General features: G+C 52.0%; 2 protein-coding genes across 4 annotated transcripts in view; one reads left to right on the top strand and one right to left on the bottom strand.

The window, feature by feature from the left end:
* PLXND1 (plexin D1) overlaps positions 1 to 1,330 on the top strand; it is a 51,551-nt gene extending 50,221 nt beyond the window's left edge. For both annotated transcript variants that reach the window (XM_063704162.1, XM_004036291.5), the window contains one exon: positions 119 to 1,330. In XM_063704162.1, coding sequence (XP_063560232.1) covers positions 119 to 235 — 117 coding nt within the window. In that variant the 3' untranslated portion in view covers positions 236 to 1,330. The remainder of the gene's footprint in view (positions 1 to 118) is intronic.
* A 3,751-nt stretch (positions 1,331 to 5,081) lies between these two features.
* On the bottom strand, positions 5,082 to 13,371 carry H1-8 (H1.8 linker histone). Of its 2 annotated transcripts, XM_004036293.4 has the most exons (5): positions 13,240 to 13,371; positions 8,880 to 9,169; positions 7,203 to 7,566; positions 5,740 to 5,804; positions 5,082 to 5,442 (listed from the first exon to the last, which is right to left on the bottom strand). In XM_004036293.4, the coding sequence occupies exons 1-5, from the start codon at positions 13,325 to 13,327 to the stop codon at positions 5,209 to 5,211; spliced, it is 1,041 nt and encodes a 346-aa protein (XP_004036341.3). In that variant the 5' UTR covers positions 13,328 to 13,371; the 3' UTR covers positions 5,082 to 5,208. The 2 variants fall into 2 exon arrangements, with proteins under 2 accessions (XP_004036341.3, XP_018879604.3); XM_019024059.3 differs by lacking the exons at positions 8,880 to 9,169; positions 13,240 to 13,371 and adding an exon at positions 8,088 to 8,229.
* Positions 13,372 to 21,231: the final 7,860 nt, after the last annotated feature.

Genomic DNA, 21,231 nt, shown 5'->3' with positions numbered 1-21,231 from the left:
GGTGCTTGCCCCTAATGGACGGATGTCACTCGTGGTAGACGTTCAGGGGTGTGTTCTCCCCCACGAACTGAGGCAGGGCTACCGGCCATGGCCCGGCTGACTCCGCTGCTCCCCTCAGATCATGGCCGCGCTGGAGGCCAACCCCACGGCCCGGAGGACACAACTGCAGCACAAGTTTGAGCAAGTGGTGGCTTTGATGGAGGACAACATCTACGAGTGCTACAGTGAGGCCTGAGACACATGGAGAGTTGGTCAGGCTGCTGCTGGGAGAAACGGACGCCCACTGGGCCTCAACTTGATCTTCTACCCCGTGCCTGTGACTCAGACTGGGAAATACTGAGCAGAGACGGCTGGGGCGGGGGCAGGAGGAGGGGCTGCTCTCAGCGAGACAGGGGCACCCCAGCCTTGACCCCTGGGCACCTCCATCCCCTCCCACCTGTCCCCAGATCAGTCTCCGGGATGGAGGCCAGAGAGCTGGTCAGGCTCCCCTGTCTGCCCAGCACGGCCTGCACTGTGCCCACCCACTTGCTCCACAACGTCCAGTTGGTCCTGCTGCCAAGAGCCCCGTGCATCCAGGCGGCCAAGCACAAACTGGGGAAGAGGAGGCCGCCAGCCCGGAGGCTGCAGCCCAGAAACTCTACCTCATCCACACTGGTGCAGGGAGCCCTCCTTGAACTGACCTTTGATTGGTTTCTGCTTCAACTACCAAAATGTTATCTCCACTTCCCCCTCACCCATAGAGGATCCTGGCCACAGTTTCAAGTAGTGTCAGATTTTTGTTGCTTGGGCGGCTGTTAGTAGAGTGGGCAGTGCCCGCGCCATGGGGTGCTCTGTGGGCTTCTCCAGGAGCAGGGAGGGTGGAGGGGAGGGATGGGGGGCACAGGAGCTGGGAGCCCCGTCTCCGGGGAAAGGAGAGGGGTTAAGATGCACCGAGGCTGTAGCTGGGCTACTTGATCTTGCTGAAAGTGTTTCTAAAGATAGCACCACTTTTTTTTTAAAGCTTTTATATATTAAAAAACGTATCATGCACCAACTGTGAATAGCTGCCGCTTGCGCAGAGGACCCGGGGAGGGGTCCCGAGAGGCTCCCCATGCAACACTGGAAATGACGGTTCCAGAGAGCGGGCAGACCTGGCAGAGCGCCCCTGGCGCCTGAGAACACCACCCATTCCGCTCCTGCCAGAAACGACCCTCTGTGGCCGGTGGGCCATGCGGGCCCCTCGCAGCCAACTCAGCCGGTGTTGGGACTGGCTCAGAGCCCATGGGGGCTGGAGGGGGGCAGCTGGGACTCTGGAATCTTCTTTATAATAAAAGCCTTACGGACAAACCTACTGTGGGCTCCAGCCTTTGTCCTGAGATAGCCAAGCGGGAGAATGGGCAGTTTCTTTACCAGTTTGTGAGAGAGAGGAGGGAGGGAGCCTGCCGTCCCTCCTGTCTCAGCTGCACTCTTGAGGTTTGGGCAGACACCTGACTAGCTTCTGAGAAGGCAGTCAGAGGCCAGGAGATGAAACGAGACGGTGCAGGCTGCATGCATGCTGTGGGCCCTGCCCAGAGCTGCCATTCCTTAAGCTCTGAGGACACCCCGGGACCTCCAGGAAGATTTCACAGCTGCTGTGTGCTGCCTGCAACTGGGTGGGCCCTGCTCCTAACCTCATCTGTAACAAGCCCATCAGGAACGTGCTAGCATCCCTGTATGACAGACGCAGCAACTGAGGCTCAGCACAGCTGAAGCAATTCTCAAGGTCACACAACCAGGAAGGGACAGAATGAGGACCAGGTCCCATGCTCCTTCCGGGCCAGAGTCTCCACAGTGGTCCCCAAAATGGGCGGGGAGGCCAAAGGTGACCACCCTGGAAAGGGAACTGACACTTAACTTACCCCAAATTTCTCATCAAGCTTAAAAAATACATAGCATTAAGCTCATTTCTCAGACAAGGAAGCAGGCAGTTTAACCCTAAACGCTGTTCCCCACAAGTACAGGCTGTTCCTCACAAGTACAGGCTGTTCCTCACCCCTGCCCACAAGAACAATGAACCTGATGCAGACACCCCTTTCCAGCCCTGCTGGCTCCTCCCCAACCCCAGGGAAAGACCTCGAGAGCTAGCTCCAAAGGTACAGCAACTCCATTTAATTTCTTGCTTTTTTGAAGGAAAAATAGTTACACATGTATTTATCAAGAGTAAGAACTAGGACAAAAGATTCATAAAATTTAAACAAAATCCCACAAATACCAGTTCTAAAATTAATGAGAACAGAAAAGTGAGAACAGTAAACAACCTTTTGCTTTAAAAATAGCTTTTTCCTACAGTGGCTTCTGTGTGGAAAGATAGTCTTTATCTTTCACATTTTCTATTCTGAGCATTGATTCCTTCTTATTAAGCAGCAGATTTTCTAATTTAAGTTATCAGCACATTTGATAGCATTTTGAGGGTGAGGGGGGTGGGTGTGATTCTGGAATGAATACACGGTTCCCAGAGAAATGTAGGAAGCACAAAAAGCGTGAAGAAAATAAAAGCTGCCCTAACCGTTCGTGGCGAGCGTCTCTGAGAACGCCAGCCGCACGGGGCGCTTGGATGGGGCGGGGCCGAGGAGTGAACTCAGGATCAGGGTGTGCACACCATTTTGCAACCTGATTTTCCCCCATGCGACAATATGTCAGTAACATCTTTCTATGTCATTAAATATTCCACAGCCTGTCTTAATGTCTGATTAACATTCAGTTCCTCCTTGACGTTTAGAAATGTGTTTGCAAATGGAGGAAATCTCTAGTTTCCAGAGTCGTTTCTCAGCACAGAAGGTGGCCACCTTCCATGAACCAATTATAATCCTTATCTGGGGCTCTGAGGACCTGGCAGCTGTGGGCAGGAGGGAGGTTCCTACCCTTTGAGGGTCATAGGAGGCTAGGGACCCCTGATGTAGCATCCTTAAACTAAACTCCTTTGAAAAGGAAAGAAACCATTGCAGCTAAGGGAGGTAACTTGCCCAAGGTTTCATGGATGCTAGACACCCCCCACCCCTGTCCCCAGCTCATGGACATGAGATGCCCACTGATGCCCCCGGCACTGCAGGCTGCCTGGGGGTGCCACAGCACTGGGCCAAGCCGTGAATGAGCAGTGGCAGGAGCAGACCCCTCCTCAGGAAGCACCAGCCCGGCCCCATCCCACCATCTGCTCTGGGTGCCCCTCTGGGTCCTGCTGGCAGCCACATTACAGACACCCCAGGGGGGCTGTCAGCACATCTAGGCAAAGCCGGGATTCCAGGAGGAGAGGGCGTGGTGGTGGAGCAGGGGCAGGAAGGGAGCAGCTGATGCCCCATGCTGAGCAGCCTGCTTCCCTTTGTGCCCCGTCTGCCCCCTTCTCGAGTCCTGTGCAGTTTGCCTCTGACTCCCTTTAGTCCACCCCTCCCTTCTCTCTGTCCTCCGTGGCTAGGCTGCCACCTCTCATCAGGACCATATCTCGGCAGCCTCCTGGCACGTGCCAAGTCCTCACCTCAGGAAATGGTCACCCAGCAGTCACCTAGCTATCTAGACCCCAAACTGCGGACTGACTCATCAGTGACCCTTCCTACATCCAATCCATCAGCAGAGCCCGTTCACACCATCTTCAACAGCGATCCAGAAGCTACCACTTCTAACCCTCCCTCTGTGAGCATGTCCTGGCTGGCCACCACCCCCCTCATCTGGGTTGTGGCAGGAGCCTCCTCACAGGCCTGTCTGCCCGCCCACATCCCTGCAGAGACTCTGTTGCTTGCCGTCCTCTAATGGTTCCTTATGACAAAGCCCACCGTGCTTGCCCTTAGCTTACAAGGCCCTGCGTGATCCAGCCGCCATCTACCCTGCAGCCCTTGTTCCAGTGAAAGGAAGGGGATCTGTTTAGAAAGATATATTGCTGTGGGACACACCACCCCAGTACCTAGTGGCTTAAAATAACAGCAGTCACTTATTTTGCCCACGAATCTGCAATCAGGGCAGGGCTTGGCAGGAAAGGCTTGTCCCTATTCCACCAGGTTTCTGCTGGGCCAGCTCAATTAGGGCTGGAAGATGCAGTTCCAACACGCTGCATTCAGATGGTGGCATGTGGTACCAGCTGGTCAGAGAGTTCAGCAGGAGCTGAAAATTGGAGTCCTCAGTTCCTCTCCACAAGCTGCTTTCCCATAGAGTGGTGGCCAAGTTTGAAGAGTGAGTATCACAAAACAAAAAGTGTCCCCAAACACAAGAAGTAGAAGCTGCCTTAAGGTGGGGCCCAGAAATTATCACAGCGTCATTGTCACCAAATTCTACTGGTCAAGTAATCATGGAGCCCAGAGTCAAGAGGTAGGGACACAGAGCCTGTCTCTCCGTGCGAGGAGTGCCGCAGATGTTTTTAAAGCACCTTGGACCTCGTCTCCCATCCCTGTCCTCCTCTTTACTGGGCTCTAGCCGCACAGACCTTCCTGCAGCTCCCAGCGTGAGGAGCATGTTCCCACCCCAGGGCCTTTGCATTCACTCTTCCTTCTGCTGAAATGGTACCCCCTCCAGACACAGATCCTTGCTCAGACAGCCCCTCCAACCCTGTCTAAACTAGCAGCCAGCCCTACCCACCCCGCTGGAGGCCCAGCCCCACCTCCTCTTCAGAGCACAGGCGCTAGCTGCGGAGTAGGACACCTGTCAGCCTGTCGCAGTGCCTGGCCCAGGAGCACTCGGGAACCAGTGGCTGAAAGGTCTCCCTCTCTTCTCAGCTACTCTCATCCTTCCTTTCCACCGCCAGAGGGTTCTTTCTAAACAGATCCCCTCCTTTCATCCCACCCCTCAGATGGCATCCTCTGCCTCATCTGCCTGACAACAGCTACCCATCCTTTAGGATCAAAAGCCATCTCATCCTGGAAGCCTGATCGCAGGGCCGGGTTAATCTCCCTCCACCAGCCCCTTTGCATCCCGATATCTGATATCTGTGCTGCAGCCCCATATAGCACACAGTCTGTATCCCTGAGGCAGGACCTCCTATCTGAGCCCCAGCATTGGCCAGGTAAACAGCAGGTGCTCAGCGGATGTTCATGAAGGACCGAATGGCCAAATCCTTGAACCTCAACCTCTACCCACACCAATTGTGAGGAAAAAGAAACAAAAGTCTTTATTGATAAATAGCTTACAGTGAAATAAATAGAGCAGTGGTTAGTTGAAGAATAAAAACTAGGGCAGAGGCTCGGTCTCTCTCCGCCCCTGCCTCTGGCCCTAAGCTTCAGCCCTCTGGCTGGACACTTTGGATGATGAGGCCTTGATGGGCAGCCCAGCCTTTCTCGGGCCCTTGGGGGCCTCTGTCTTCCTGGACAAGTGTGCAGGTACCACCTTGGACCCACTGCCCTTAGCAGGAGCAGTAGCCTTGGTGTTTGGCCCCTGCCCAGCTTTAGGGGCCTTGGCCTTGGCCACCACCTTCTTTTTGGTCGGGGAAGCAGCACCATTCTTGACCTATACGAAAGCAAACCAGGAGCAAAGAGACAGCTGGGAAGGGCTGAAATCCCAGCTCTGGGTGGCTCTGGGTACACAACATTGCCCTTCTAAGCCTTAGTCTCTTATCTGTAAGATGGGGATGGCAACACCCCCAGGGTGCCAGGGGACCAGAGAGAAGGTGGTGGACTGTGCTTTGTAGGAAAAGAAATTGAGCCCCATCCCTGGCTGACCCTTCCGGGGGCTGAGTGTGGGATGCCCAAGCTCTGGCCTGTTCAGGGAAGACAGCCAGGCCAGGAAATTCATGCAGGCACCTACCTTGCTGGCCGTGGGTTTTGAACTCTTACTCTCAGCTTTGGTTTTCCTGTAGGCCTCAGCATCTCCTGGAATTTGATGGAGGAGGTTTTATAGGGGAAGGAGGAGGAACTGCTGGTGGGGCAGGAAGTTTCAGGGGCTCTAGAACCCCCATTCCTCCTGGGTCCTAGGTCTTCACTCAGCTATGTGACATGGGGCAAATCATTTAGCCACTCTGAGCCTCAGTGACCTAGTTTGAAGACTGGGAATAATAGCATGCCCCTCACAGAGTGGCTGGAGGGTTAACGGAAGCACTTGCTCTATGCAAAGCACTAGTGCTCCAAGCCCACCAAAGCCAACGTCTAACAGGCCTGTCAGCTCGAGCCTTTAGTTTGTCTTCCACCTGGCAGCCAGGATACTTTTTTTTACTTTTAAGACAGGGTCTCGCTCTGTCACTGTGCTGGAGTGTGGTGGGGCGATCTCAGCTTACTGCAGCCTTGACCTCCCAGGCTCAAGCGATCCTCCTGCCTCAGCCTCCCAAGTAGCTGGGACAACAGGTATGCAACACTATGCCAGCTAATATTTTTATTTTTTGCAGAGATGGGATCCTAGTATCTTGCCCAGATTGGTCTCTAATTCCTGGGCTCAGCACTCACCTGTGTGACAGAGCAAGAGCCTGTCTCTAAAAGAGAGAGAGGAAAAAAAATAATAACTCTAGCCCTAGCTGCTTCCTGTCAGAATCCTTCCACAGCTCTGCATTGTCCTCCAGATAAAGCCCTGATTCCAGCTGCCCTTCACAGCTTCTCCTTGCCAAAACTGTAGGTAGACTGAATTATGTGCAGTTCCTCAAATACTCCACCTTCTTTTTGTGTTTTGTTTTGAGACCGAGTCTCACTCTGTCACCCACGCTGGAGTACAGTGGTGCGATCTCGGCTCACTGTAACATCTGCCTCCTGGGTTCAAGTGATTTTCCTGCCTCAGCCACCCAAGTACCTGGGATTATAGGTGTACACCACCATGCCCAGCTAATTTTTGTATTTTTAGCAGAGACGGGGGTTCACCATGTTGACCAGGTTGGTCTCAAACTCCTAACCTCAAGGGATCCGCCCGCCTTGGCCTCCCAAAGTGTTGGGCTTACAGGCATGAGCCACCATGCCCGGCCTAAAAACTCCACCTTCTTTATGCCTCCAGGCCTTTGCACAGGCCCTTCCCCTGCTTGAGACACCTTCCTCCAGGAAGGCTTCCATGACCACTGCCTCAAGAATGAGTCAGTCTCCTGGTCTCTGCTTCCCCCTTCATAACCCTTGAAATGTCTGCCTCCTTCCCCCAACCAGCTACCATGAGTTCTCTCTCTCCAGGTCAAGCCCAGCACTCAGGACACATGCACTAGATAAGGAAACCCCTCTCCAGAGCTGGTTCCCCGCCCCCGCTCCAGTGGCTGTCAAGACCCCCATCCCCACACCACCCCCTACAAGTCACACAACTACCTTGGCTGCTCCTGCTGCCTTTGGCCTTTGCCTTCCTGCTGAGCCCACCGGCACTGGAAGGTGCCCGCATGGCCTTGTCTGGCTTGGGGGGCACCTTCCTAGCCTCTCCCGACTGTGCCCTGGTGTCCTTGGCCACGCCGCCTTGCTTGCGAGCCTTCTCTGTGGCTGCGCCTGGCTTGGGAGGAGCCTTCTGCACCTTTGCTGGCCTCTTGGCTGCCTTTTTCACCTTGCCCACGTTGGGAGGGTCCTCCTTGGCCTCACTTGGTTTCTTGAGGCCCTTCCCCTTGGCCTCACCCGCTCTCCTGGGAGCCGTCGCGGGGGCCATCTTCCTGGGCTGGATTTTCTTCTTGTGCTTGGGAACTAACTGGAGAGGGACACGGGGTGGGGCTGAAAGAGGGCCTCAGGTGCCTCACGCCCCCCACCCCCCGTAAGACTCCAAATGGGAGGCCTCGTTCCAAACGGGGGCTCCACAGGCAGTGAGAGGCAGGGAGAAGGCACGAAGCCACTGTCCTTGGAGGCACTGTCTACTGTGATTCTAGGATCTCAGGATCTCTCAACCACCTGCCCTAGGCCTGCCACTTTCCCACAGATTGTGCCTCTGGACTCCTCCTCCCCCACTACCCTGAAGCGCTGCCCTGCCTCATGCCCCATGCCCCCACCACCTCGCCCCTTGACGCTCAGCAGAACACGGGCTGAGGTCAGATGGCTCTGGGCTCACAGCTTCCTCCGCCCTCCTCCAGCCGTGTACCACAGCCACGTCTTCTCATCTTTACAGCGGGACAATCACCAAGGGTGTGAGCAGCAGGGAAGGGAGGGCTCCTGGCAAGCTGTTTCTTTCCTGTCCCCCAACCCTCAGGCCTCCCCATCACCAAGACTAGAAACTACCTTCACCCCTCAACCGCCAGCACACTGCATCAGACACCTGACGCCCCTCTGGCTCTTCTCCCTGCTTAGCCGCCTGGTCCTGCTGTGACGCAAGTCCAGGCTCTGACCCACGCCCAGGAGTTCCACCAGGGTGGGACTTTCTGTGATCTGTCACCAGGTAACCACAGGGACCAGCTTGGGGTAGGCTGAGAATGTTCCCCAGCATTCCATGGCAACTGTCATGGCAGCTGCTACATGCAGGAAGTTAGGCAAGATGCAGGGGGCCCAGCAATGACAAGTCAGGCCATGGGTCTGGTCCCTGAGGTATTCCTGGTGGCTGATGACAGTCCTGATGTTGGGGTGCAGTTTTGTCCCAGACCTGCCTCAGCTCTGAGTGACCTGGCATGGGTCCCCTTTTGGAGCCTCCTTAGATGAAACTCTCCCCTTTGAAACAGAGGACATGGCTGCTCAGGGAGGTGCCAGCAGAGGGAAAACCCTTTGCTGTGGTGAGGAATTCCAGGAAGGGGCTACGTGCCCAGGACCCAGAAGTTAGCACAGCTGACACAGGCCCTGGGATCCCAAACATGCAACAGTTCACCTGTCCTGGGCACCAACAGGGTGACTCTTGCAGTGGGAGCTCAGAGAGGGCACACTACCTGCCTTCCTAGAGGAGAGGGCATCTCGGCTGAGACCACAGGAGGAACAAGGACAGGGGACCGGAGGGGAAAGGCCTTCCAGTAGAGGCCGCAGCACTCACAGAGGCCAGGACCATTGCTCCAACCCTGGGCTATGTCCTCCCTCAGGGGCGCTTACTTTGAAGCTGCCAGTGGCCCCCCTGGCTTTGGAGTTGAGGGGCCTGGCGAGGAGGCCACGGCGCATGCCAGTGGCCAGCGCCTGCTTCAGCAGGTACTTGAAGCGGAGGACGTCCACTGTTGGGTACTTGTGCAGGATGTAGAGCTTGATAGCTGCCACCGACGTGCCCCGGCGCTGCTCCCCAGCCTGCAGCGCCTCCAGCACCATGCGCAGCACCGGGGGGTGGCGGCGTCCCACCGGGAGGCTGCTGTGGCTCCGGCCTCCCGGTGGGACGCCGCCATGGCTCGGGCCTGAGGAGAGATGGCAGGCCATCACCTGGGGCCCAGTCACAACTCAGTGGCAGGCATCAGCTGGCCCGTGGGGGGTGGGTGAGGGTCCAGCAAGGATCAGATGCCCCCCTCTCCCCAAGACACTGACCGCTGGCATGGGAGCTCCCAGATGGTCTCCCCTCAAGGCTCACTGAGTCTCTCTCTCTTTTTTTCTTTGAGACACTGTCTCTCTGTGTCCCCAGGCTGGAGTGCAATGGTGTGATCTCAGCTCACTGCAACCTCCACCTCCTGGGTTCAAGCAGTTCTCCTGCCTCAGCCTCCCAAGTAGCTGGGATTACAGGCGCTGCCACCATACCTGGCTGATTTTTGTATTTTTAGTAGAGACAAGGTTTCACCATGTTGGCCAGGCTGGTCTTGAACTCCTGACCTCATGACCCACCCGCCTCGGCCTCCCAAAGTGCTGGGATTACAGGCTTGAGCCACCGTGCCCAGCCAAATCTCTCTTTTTAAAGAATGGAGTATTCCTTTAGAAAAACAAATCTAAATTGGGTGAATTTTGTAACTATGGGTTTACAGGACCTCCGGGGGCTATGTGCACATTCTCAGAGGCACCCAGACTGAGAGACTCTCCAGGGCACACAGCCGGGTTTCTTCCACAAATAAGGGGGGGAAAGAAAAAGTGGGAGGGGCACCCTATGGACTAAAGGTCCTTAGGAAACCTCTCAACCAAATGCTCATTCCCAGAGCAGGATTTGAACAATCCAACTGGAAAAAGAAAGGCAACAGATAAATGTGAGCACTGGAAGGAAATATAGGATATTAGGGATAATGTTGTTTCAGGTGTGCTAATGGTATTACAATTGCTTTTTAAAAGGTTCTTATCTGTTAAAGGTAAATATTACAAAAGATATTTACAGATGAAATGATAAATAAATCCAGCATTTGCTTTGAAATAACCCAGCAGATGAAACAAGAGTGTCCACAAGCTGGTGACTGTTGGAGCTGGGTGACGGGTACAGTGGAAGGGAGTTACAGACCATTTGGTAGTCTACTTTTGTATCCATTTGAAAGTTTTTTGTTTTGTTTTATGGAGACAGGGTCTCAATCTGTCACCCAAGCTGGAGTGCAGTGCCACAATCATGGCTCACTGCAGCCTTGACCTCTCCGGCTCAAGTGATCCTCTTGCCTCAGTCTCCAAAGTAGCTGGGACCACAGGCACACACCACCATGCCCGGCTAATTTTTGTATTATTATTATTATTATTGTTATTTGACACGGGTCTCACTACATTGCTCAGTTTAGTCTCAAACTCCTGAGTTCAAGCTATCTTCCCACCTCAGTCTCCCAAAGTGCTAGGATTACAAGCATGAGCCACCATGCTCGGCCCTGAAAGTTTTCATAATAAAAAGTTACCAAAAAATTCCACTCTTCGGTATATACCTGAGGGAAATGAAAACGCATGTCCACACAAAAATGTACACATGAATGTTCATAGCGGCACTATTCGTGTCGGCCCAAAGATGGAACCAGCCCAAACATCCATGATGAATGATTGACAGATGGATGAACAAAATGTGGTCGCTACCCATCCCGTGGAATATTATCCAGCCATACAAAGGAGTGAAGCCCTGGCTATGACATGGAGGAGCCCTGAAACATGCAAAGTGAAAAAAGGCAGTCAGAAAAAGCCACATACTGTCTGATTCCATTTATATGAAATGTCCAGAATAAGAAGTCCATAGATGCAGAAAGCAGATTGGTGGTTGCCAGGGCTAGGGAGTGGGGGTGGAGAGTGACTGCTAATGGGTACTGGTTTTCTTGAAGTGATGAAAATATTCTAAAATTGATTATAGAGATGGATACACAACTCTGAGTATACCAAAAGCCATTGTACACTTTAAAGGGTGAATTGTATTGTATGGGAATTATTTCTCAATAAGGTGTTATAAAAAAGTTGCAAATGAAGTGGGATCAAGGGTGGGGGAAGCATGAGAAGTTGTCAGTCACCATGAAATGCATAAAAGGGATTTAAATATGAAACCGGATTTAAATGTGGTGAATGGAAATGTTGATTTCTGATCAATCTGCAGAATTTAAAGACTTAAATTCTGGGCAATATTGTGAGACCTCGACTCTACGAAAATCTTTAAAAATGAGCAGAGTGTGGTGGTGTGTGCCTATAGGCCTAGCTACTTGGGAAGCTGAGGTGGGAAGATTGCTTGAGCCTGGGAAGTGGAGACTGCAGTGAGCTGAGATCACACCACTGCACTCCAGCCTGGGTGACAAAGCAAGACCCTGTCTCAAAAAAAAAAAAAAAAAAAGGCAAAAAAAATTGGCTATATTAAAATTTTTTTCAATAGAAAAAAAAAAAAACATGAAACTCTAGATCTAGAGCAAAATTATAAAGAGACCTAACCACTTCAACCCCTGTTGGGTCCTGGCCATGACGAGCCCAGTGTGGGAATATTCATTTGGGGGCCAAAGGCGTTGAGCTGGTGTAGTCCTGGGTCACTCCCGGGTTCTCGGGAGTTTCATTCTTCCCTCTAGGCCTCAGTCTTCCCATCCGTACAGTGGGGATGGGGGCCTCTAAGGAGGTCTGAGCCCTCCCAGCTGCAGTGCTACGGGGCTTCCGAAGGGTCTTCCCTTGGCCTGACTTCACGAGCAGCTCCAACCCCTCCTCTGCTTCCCCCAGACCACGTCTGTCCCAGAGAGCCACCCCCAGGAGTCCTCCCTCAGGTCTGTTCCCTCTCATCCCAGCCCCTCATTTGGCAGCTATTCCATGCCTGCCGTATACCAGGATGTCCAGAACAGAGCTCAGCCCCCCAAATCTGCCCTTCATCTCTCTTCCAGGAATGCCCCCACTCCCCCACTGCCCATACCTACCCAACATCCAAGCAAGAACTGGGGGCATTCTGGGCCCTCTCCTCCTCACCACACCCACTCGAGGCCTCCCCATAGGCTTTTCTCTCCATATTCTGGCCTCTCCTCTCCAACTCCCCAGCCCCAGCCTCCTCCCCACTGCCTCTTCCCCACCGCATGCATTCTCCTCGCTGCATCTCACACCCCTCACCTCCCTGCTTGAAACCGTCCATGGCTCCCTGTTCAATATAAAAGTTGACCTAACTGAAGACCGCCTTGGAGACCCTCCCACTGCTCCCCTAGCACTGCCCCAGCACTTCCCTCCTTCCCAGAAGGAAGATGCAGCTTCCGAGACAAGCTGCTGGCGCGCTGGCCTCTGGGCCTTAGCCCATGCTATTTCCTCTGCCTGGGCTGCCTCTCTCCTCCCGGCCATGCAGGCTGCTCTCACTCATCCTTCAAGGCTCAAAATGCACCTTGGTTTGGACACCTCTAACTTCCCAGCTAACTCTGCCCTTTTACTTCTCGGCACCTGGACCCCCTCCCTATCTCCCTAGGTGTCTTGGCAAATAGAACACTTCCCCCGGCTGAGGCACACCCATCCTTCAGGGTCACCTCTTCTGGGAAGCTTTCCCTGATCTCCCAGAGTGGGTTAGGGGACTCCTCTGGGCTCCTCCAGCTCTGGATTACCGCCACTGAAGCACACATCACATTAGCAAACAGCAACAAGCCATGGGCCAGGCTTCCCCATCAGACCGGGAGGTCCTCAAGGGAGTGAACTGGGCCTGGTTTGCCTCGGTGCACCCTCATGTCCAGATAAACCCTGAGGTGTTTTTTGGTTGAAAATTGGAATGCCTAGCCCTGCATAAAATGCTCCTGCCCCAGTCCCTCCAACTAGCTGCCCACAGCTGCAGCCTGGCTACGGGCTACGGTCCCAGCAGGAAACGGGCTCCAGCTGGAAGGCCCTGTGGCTCTTCCCTGAGCGAGGCCGGCCCCAGCCCCCAGGCCCTACCTGGCCTTGCTACCTGTAGATCAGCTCTTCAGCCAAAAGGCAGTTGAGCTCAGCAGCTTGGTGCTGGGTGAGTGCTGGGTGAGTGCTGGGTGGGTGCTGGGTAGGTGCTGGGGCCAGGCTGGGAAAGAACGAGAAGCGGGGGGGGGGGGGGGGGGGGAGCATCAAAGGCAACCCAGGGAGTGGGCTCACAGGGATGAGGGAGGAGCTGCCTCCTCTTGCTCACCTGGCTTTTCAGATTCAGGAGACCTGGATGATCCTGCTGTGGAAGTTGAGGAGGGTGAGATGTCGCTGGTGACGCTCCCAGGAGCCATGAGACCGACAGGTGCAGCCAGCAGACCCCTCACCCGGGTGTGAGGCTGCTGGGCCTGCCCACTAGGCTTATATACCAGCAGCCCACCCCCACCACTCCAATCAGCCCTGATTGGGCTGGGAGTGCTCCAAGCTGCTGACTGGGGCTGGAGGTGTGGAATGGGGCACAGCATCCTGCCTTCTGTAGGGAGCCCCAGCTGGACTACCCACTCCTGTGTAAGCTTGGGGGCGTCGCTTGACTTCTCTTGGTCTCAGTCCCCATGGTGCAATGATGGGAGCTGAGATGCTTGATCTCGCCTGTGCCCTCTGCCCACCAGGGGCTGGAGATGCTGATGAGGAATTGGGGTCACCTGTGTTGTCAGGGAGGCCGCTGAGGCGGCCCTCTAATCCTACCAGGTGGGCAATGGGCTGCCCCACACCACTGCTGGCCTCAATTTCTCAAAAAGTAGCAGTTGGAGGCAGCCCAACTGCTACTTTTGCCCAGAGCACATGCCCCTCGATCAGAGTAGCCCCTTCTGAGGCCAGCCAGGCTCTCTGGGCCTATGCCCTCCTTTGGTTTTGTTTTTAAAGAAATAAATCAATAAGGGAGGATGCTTCACAAAAGTCTTCATAGATAAGGACAACATCCACTGGGACAATGGACAAAGAATATAAACAGGCAATTCACCAGCCTAAAGGGTGAGGAACAGAAACAGGAAAACGGACACTCAACTTCCTTGGCATCTGAGAAAATTCAAATTGAAACAATGGTGAAATACTACTTTTTCCCATCAAATTGACAAAAAAAAAAAAACTTTCCAAGCAAACACCCAAGGCCTGGCTAAATCACACCCTTTCTGCAGAATATTCTGCAGCCATCTAAAATGACAAGGTGGGCTGGTGCGGTGGCTCAGGCCTGTAATCCTAGCACTTTGGGAGGCTGAGGTGGGCGGATCACCTGAGGTCAGGAGTTTGAGACCAGCCTGGCCAACATGGTAAAACTTCATCTCTACTAAAAATACAAAATTAGCTGGGCGTGGTGGTGTGCACCTGTAGTCCCAGCTACTTGGGAGGCTGAGGCAGGAGAATCACTTGAACCTGGGAGCTGGAGACTGCAGTGAACCAGGATCGAGCCATTGCACTCCAGCCTGGGCAACAAGAGCGAAACTGTGTCTCAAAAATAAATAAATAAAAATAAAATAATATAATGTAATATAATATAAAATGACAAGATGGATTAAAACAAGGATGAGAGGCCAGGCATGGTGGCTCATACCTGTAATCCCAGAACTTCGGGAGGCTGAGGCAGGAGGATCGCTTGAGCCCAGGAGTTCAAGACCAGCCTAGGCAAAAAAGTGAAATCCTGTCTCTACCAAAAAATACAAAAATTAGCTGGGCATGGTGGTGTGCACCTGTAGTCCCAGCTACCTGGGAGGCTGAGGCAGGAGGATTGCTTGAGCCTGGGAGGTCAAGGCTGCAGGGAGCTGTGATCACACCCCTGCACTCCAGCCTGGGCTACAGAATAAGACCCTGCCCCCCCCCCAAAAAAAAGGGGGAGGGAAAGAAAAGAAAACAAACAAGAATGAGGCTGTATTTCACACTCAGCAAAATGACAAAGATGTAAGTGTCTATCAATAGTGAGTGACTAGGATTCAAGGAAAGTATAGCTGCTGGGGGGTGGGGAGTGAGCTGGTAGCCACCTTAGAAAGCAATTCAGCGATGTTTCATACAACTAAGGAGGGACTCACTCCACAACCCACCTATTCCACTCTAGGTGTAGATCTGAGACAAACATATACACTTACGTGCAAAGATGTTTATTTCAATCTTAGCAGAAATTCAAAACAACATAAATGCTCATCAGGTGGAGAGTGGACAAGTAAACTGTGGCCTATTTGCACAGTGGAGTAGTACCAGTAGTGAAAAGGAGTGAACCAGAGTGTATCGGAGAGTACACCCCAACTACTGAGAAGACAAAACTTGCGTGTGTGTGTGTGTGTGTGTGTGTGTGTGTGAAGGCACAATAGTTCTTTTTAATTTTTAAAAATTTTTTTTGTTTTTTTATCTTACCAGTCACAAGCAGTAGAAAAAAGTTCTGAATGGATTCATACCAAGGTAATAGTAGAAGTGGTTACCTCTGAGGAAGGGATGGGTTTTAAACAGCATACATTCTTCTCTAGGTAGTCTCTTTATTGTGGAATTTTCCCAGAGGGCTCTCCATCACCAGAGATCTGGACTCGGGGAGGCTGTGGTCATCAAAGTGTTCTAAAGTGAAGTCAGATTTCACTCCCCCGCTTAGCACCCTGCATGGCTCCCCACTGCCCTTGGGTGAAAGTTCATGCTCTTCAGTCTGACTTAAGGAGCCTCCTCCCTGCTTGAATCCCACAATTCACCCACACTGCGGCTCCTGGAATGGGCCATGTGCTGATATCGGGCCCCTTTTGTCTCCTCTGTGTGTGTTGAATTGATGCAGAACTGCCCCCAATTTTTCACTCCTGCCCATTTGCAATGCAACTTTGCAACCCCTCTCACATTTCTTGTTTGTTTGTTTGTTTTTTGAGACAGGGTTCCACTCTGTCGCCCAGGCTGGAGTGCAGTGGTACAATCATAGCTCACTGCAGCCTCGACCTTCTGGGCTCAAGTGATCTCCTACTTCAGTCTTCCAAGTGGCTAGGACTCAGGCACGTGCCACTATGCCTGGCTAATTAAAAAAAAAAAAAAATATATATATATATATATATATATATATATACACACACACATACATATATATGTGTATATATATGTATGTATATATATTAGAAATGGAGTCTTGCTATGTTGCCCAGGCTGGTCTTGAACTCCTGGCCTCAACTGACCTCCCACCTGGCCTCCCAAAGTGTAGGGATTACAGGCATGAGCCACTGCACCTGGACCCTCCCACATTTCTTAAGTCTGAGTGGATTCCTTAAATCTTATGACTTGCTTTGACCAATAGCAGAAATGATGGTATGCCAGTCCCATTGCCATGTTAACTAGCCCCTAGCTAGCCTGCCAGATGCTGAGGCCTATGGCCGTCACCCCTGTTACCCGGCCATCTGAGGGTCAACCAGCCAGTCCCCAGCCAACCCTGCAGTTGACCACAGATGCTTGAATGAGCCCAGCTGAAATTGACCAAGCTTGGTTCAGATCAGCAGATCTGCCTGGCTGATCCAGAGTCATGAATGATATGCAGCTTGTTGTTTTAAGCCATGAAGTGTTGGGGTTGTCTGTCTTGCCGTACAAGTCAATTGATACACTTGGCCTTAGAAAGCACCTCTGTACGCACTGCCCCCCCTTCTCTGGACTCTTTCCCACTCATCTTTTGGCCTCAGAGTAGATACCGCATCTTCAGAAAAGCCTTCCCTGGCCTCTAGAAGGTTAGGGGCCCCTCCTCTGGGCTCTGCCAGGCCCCAGCCTTGCTCCTGGAGAGCCTCAAGCGCTCTGAATCGCAGCTCTGCTTCCGTGTCTCCAGCCTTTGCGCTCTGGGAGAGGAGCAGGGCTGTATCTGTCTTGTTCCTGGTGGTATCCCTCGTGCCCAGCACAGCACCTGGCACACGGTCGGTGCTCAGTACCCATTACTGTGATACCTGGAGGTCCCAGTGCTGGAGGCCTGAAAACCATCTTCCGGGACTATGCTGGAGCAGGAGACGAAGCAAAGAGGCAAATGGAAGTTGGCACAAGTGGGGGCAGCAATTTTGATCACATTTATGGGACACTTCCAAGAACTGAGAAGTAGAGCAACACTCAGTGATAGAAACATTCCCACGAGCTTCTTCCGAAACCATGCTCCCAGCTGTGCCAGGATCGAGTTTTGTATTTGAAGGGAAGAAGCTCTAAAATGTGCTGCATGATCTAAAAATTCCTCTAGAGGATTGCCTTTTTACAGGGAAATGGTAATTCTGAGCATCAGACTGCGGGGACAACGGGCCGCTTGGTGAGCTTCTGTGATTTTTTACTGAGGCCTATATGAAATGTAACTTCTGCTGAGAACTAGTTATGAAACACTGAATGGGGTCGGCCTACATGTGAACTGCCCTACAGTTCTGAAGATCACAGTTCTGAACTTTTGGAAGCAGTTTTAGGGTGTCTGCTTTGTGTAACTCCAGCCCCTGTAACATCAGGACATTTGTGACTTTTCTTTCCTGACTTTTAGTCAATAAATACATAAAGGGCGGGGTAGAAATAGTAACAGCTGCCACATTCGACATCCATGTAAATATTTTATATTCACTGTTTTATTTATACATGGAGAAGCTGAAGTTCAGAGAGGACCTGCACTTCGATCTTCCTGAGTTCCTGGGCTGCAGCCTGGAAGCCCTTTGTTTTAGTAAAGAAATTGGCTATAGGCCAGGCGTGGTGGCTCATGCCTGTAATCTCAGCACTTTGGGAGGCTGAAGCAGGCGGATTACCTGAGCTCAGGAGTTCGAGATCAGCCTGGGCAACATGGCAAAACCCCGTCTCTACTAAAAATACAAAGAATTAGCCAGGCAAGGTGGTGCGTGCCTGTAATCCCAGCTACTCGGGAGGCTGAGGCAGGAGAATTGCTTGAACCCAGGAGGCAGAGGTTGTAGTGAGCCAAGATTATGCCACTGCACTCCAGCCTGGGCAATAGAGCAAGACTCTGTCTCAGAAAAGAAAGAAGGAAAGGAAGGAAGGAAGGAAGGAAGGAAGGAAGGAAGGAAGGAAGGAAGGAAGGAAGGAAGGAAGGAAAGAAAGAAGGGAGGGAGGGAGGGAGGAAGGGAGGGACGGAGGGAGGGAGGGATGGAAAGGAAGGAAGGAAAAGAAATTGGCTATAACTCCAAAATCACAAGTGACTTCAACAAGAAACCATGAAACTCTTCCCTCTTGAAACTCTTTAAGCATAAGTTGGCCAGGGCTGTTAAGGCAGCATGGTGGAACCATGGTGAGACACACCAGAGAACACTTTGCCATTCTCTGTCCTCAGATTCTATCTCATGATCTAATATGGGTGCGGAAGCTCCAGTCATCATGACTGCTTTCCAGCCAGCAGGAAGAAAAGACGAGAGGAAAAGGAGGGCACTTCCATTCTCCAAAATGCACAACCTAGAGACTGCACGCATCATTTCTGAGTACCCTACAATGACTGGACCTTAATATCCTGCCACCACAGGTGCAAAAGAAGCTGAAAGATGCTGTCTTGTGTTGAGCAACCAGGTGCCCAGCTAGAACCTAAGATGATATTGTTAATAGAAGGAAAGGGAATGAATATTGGGGGCAGTTAGCACTTGCTTCCCCACTTTTGCAAGACCCCCTCTCTGTGTTAATCTCCTTACAAGTCAATTTCCCACCACACAAGGGGCTGCCTCCTTTGAACTTAGTTCATGTCTCTGGGAAGGGAATTCACATTTATTGAATGTCTACTGTGCACAGCACCCTTTACACCATTAATCTTATTAGTCCCTATAGACAATTCTACCAAGTGGGATAATTCTCTCCTTTATAGCTGAGGGGCCTGAGTCTTGGAGTAATTCAAGGACTTGCCCAAACCAAGTGCTGTGGCTCATGCCTGTAGTCGCAGCACTTTGAGAGGCCAAGGCAGGAGGATCGTTTGAGGCTGGAAGTTCAAAACCAGCCTGGGCAACATAGGGAGACTCCATCTCCACAAAAAATAAAAAATAAGTTGGGTGTGGTGGGGTGTGCCTGTGGTCCTGGCTACTTGAGAGGCTGAGACAGAAGGATTGCTTGAAACTGAGAAGTCGAGGCTACAGTGAGCTATGATGGCACCACTGTACTCCAGTCTGGGTGACAAAGTGAGACCCCATCTCAAAAAAAAAAAAAAAAAAGAAAAAAAGAAAAAGAAGAAAGAAAGAAAGAAAGAAAGAAGCAAGGAAGGAAGGAACGAAGAAAGAAAGAAAGAAAGAAAGAAAGAAAGAAAGAAAGAAAGAAAGAAAGAAAGAAAGAAAAAAGAAAAGAAAAGAAAAGAAAGAGAACTTGCCCTGAAGCTACATAGTTGGGAAGGGCACCCACTCTCTCCTTATGGGGCACCTCAGGCTTTCAGGGGTGCATGTCTCCCTTGGCGTGAGAGAGCTCTGTGGCCGTGAGGCAGGCCAGGTCATAGCCTAGAGACTTGGTCTCTAGGCTCCAATTCATCTCCGAGTCCCCAGTGCATTCTGGCATGGGGTCAGCTTGCTCAGCTTTGGTTGAATGGAGCTGCCATTGTACCCAAGAGGCACTCTGTACATCTGCTGGCTGCCTGGAGATGAGGTGGGGCCAAACTTGCTGCAACTTAAGGCAGCAGCTCCTTCTCTTTATGTATGCAAGTGCCCACGAAGCAGCTGTCAAGTCATTTGTAAATTAAGGAGGTGGAGGCTTTCCTGTCTATCAGGACAAACCAGAGAATGTTCCGGTGTTAGAGTAAAATTTTCCTCTGGACATGAGGCTGGGGCAAATGTACCATTTCTCAGAAAAAGTGGACTGGGTTGGGGTTGGGGTTGGGGCGGGGAGCTGGAATGGGCTGCCTGCAAGTCAGGGCAGCTAAGATGCCACTGTCCCACCCACTGCCACCCTGGCTCAACACAGCATCCAAAACAAAGGGTGAGACCTTCGGGACCACCCATAGGAATCTTCTCCCTCATGTCCCTGAGATGATGAGGGAGGGAGGCCTGGTCCAGCCACGTGGCCAGAAAAGACCAACTTAGATTCCATTCCCTCTGGGTTGATGTTGGCTCTGCTCACCCTGCCTCCTGCCCTCCTACTTCAGGTAACAGCACCTGGGCTTTCCTTTGTGAAACCTACCTCTACCCATTCAGCCTGCTTGGGCTACAGGGTGAGCATGTGACCTAGGTCTGACCAATCAGAGGATGAATCCCCATTCCAGCCATGGTGATGCAGTTAGACCTGCATATGCCTAGTGTTCCATTACTGGAATGCTAAGCATGTGGGAGTTATTTATATCCTACTGCTCAAGGTCATCGCCAAGGTCTGATTGCAGAAATCCAAAAAATTGCAACCTCAGGCATAAATGAGTTACGTATGATCAGGTGACCTAGACTTGGCCAATCACAGAATTAATCCCCATCTCAGTCATGGTGAAACCCTGTGCCTGAAGCCCCGGGCTTTTTGTTCATGTGAGCCAACAATGTGTCCCTTTTGCTTCAGCCCAAATGAGTTGGATTTCCTATCACTTGTGACCAAAAGTATCCTGACTGATATTATCTAGTGAGTCACAGTAAAGAGGGACAATGATAGAGATCCCAGCATGATTTGCCCCAGCCCCACCAAGGCACCGAGGATCAGCGATCTCATGCTCCTGCCCTCCTTTCTCACCTCGGAGGAGGGGGCGACTCTCGGGAGCTTTAGCTCCATCCTTTTCCCCTTTGGGACAGGGTCTCTAGTAAGGCCAGCTCTGAGCTGAAGCCCAGTATTGCCATAGTCTCATCTGCTGCATGCCAGGCAGTAGGCTGGCCACTTAAAGTCCACAGTCGCATCTAATCCCCTTAGGATCAGGTGGTTTTGTTGTTGTTGTTGTTGTTGTTTGTTTGTTTGTTTGTTTTGTTTTGTTTTGAGACAGACTCTCCCTCTGTTGCTCAGGCTGGAGTGCAGTGGCGCAATCTCGGCTCACTGCAACCTCCACCTCCCAGGTTCAAGCGATTCTCCTGCCTCAGCCCACTGAATAGCTGGGATTATAGGCACGCGCCACCATGCCAAGCTGATTTTTGTATTTTTAGTAGAGACAGGGTTTCACCGTGTTGGTCAGGCTGGTCTCAAACTCCTGACCTCGTGATCTGCCCGCCTTGGCCTCCCAAAGTGCTGGGATTAGAGGTGTGAGCCACTGTGCCCAGCCAAGGTCAGTTTTAAGATTCTTTTTGCAGATAAGGAAGCTCTGAGAGGTGACAAAGCTTGTTTGCAGTTTTATGGGTTACCTGTGCCTCTATGACCCCAAAGT

Source organism: Gorilla gorilla, chromosome 2, assembly GCF_029281585.2.
Source record: "Gorilla gorilla gorilla isolate KB3781 chromosome 2, NHGRI_mGorGor1-v2.1_pri, whole genome shotgun sequence".
In the NCBI taxonomy this organism is placed as follows: Eukaryota; Metazoa; Chordata; class Mammalia; order Primates; family Hominidae; genus Gorilla; species Gorilla gorilla.
This window is presented reverse-complemented; position numbering and strand designations above follow the sequence as displayed.

Bases quoted from the DNA above. Each gene is read 5' to 3' on its own strand.
- H1-8 (XM_004036293.4), bottom strand. From the start codon at position 13,327: ATGGCTCCTGGGAGCGTCACCAGCGACATCTCACCCTCCTCAACTTCC. The intron at 5,805-7,202 runs GTAGTTGTGTGA...ATCAAATTCCAG, and splicing joins AGGCAGCAGGAGCAGCCAAG to GAGATGCTGAGGCCTACAGG. The intron at 5,443-5,739 runs GTAGGTGCCTGC...GCTTTCGTATAG, and splicing joins CAAAACCCACGGCCAGCAAG to GTCAAGAATGGTGCTGCTTC.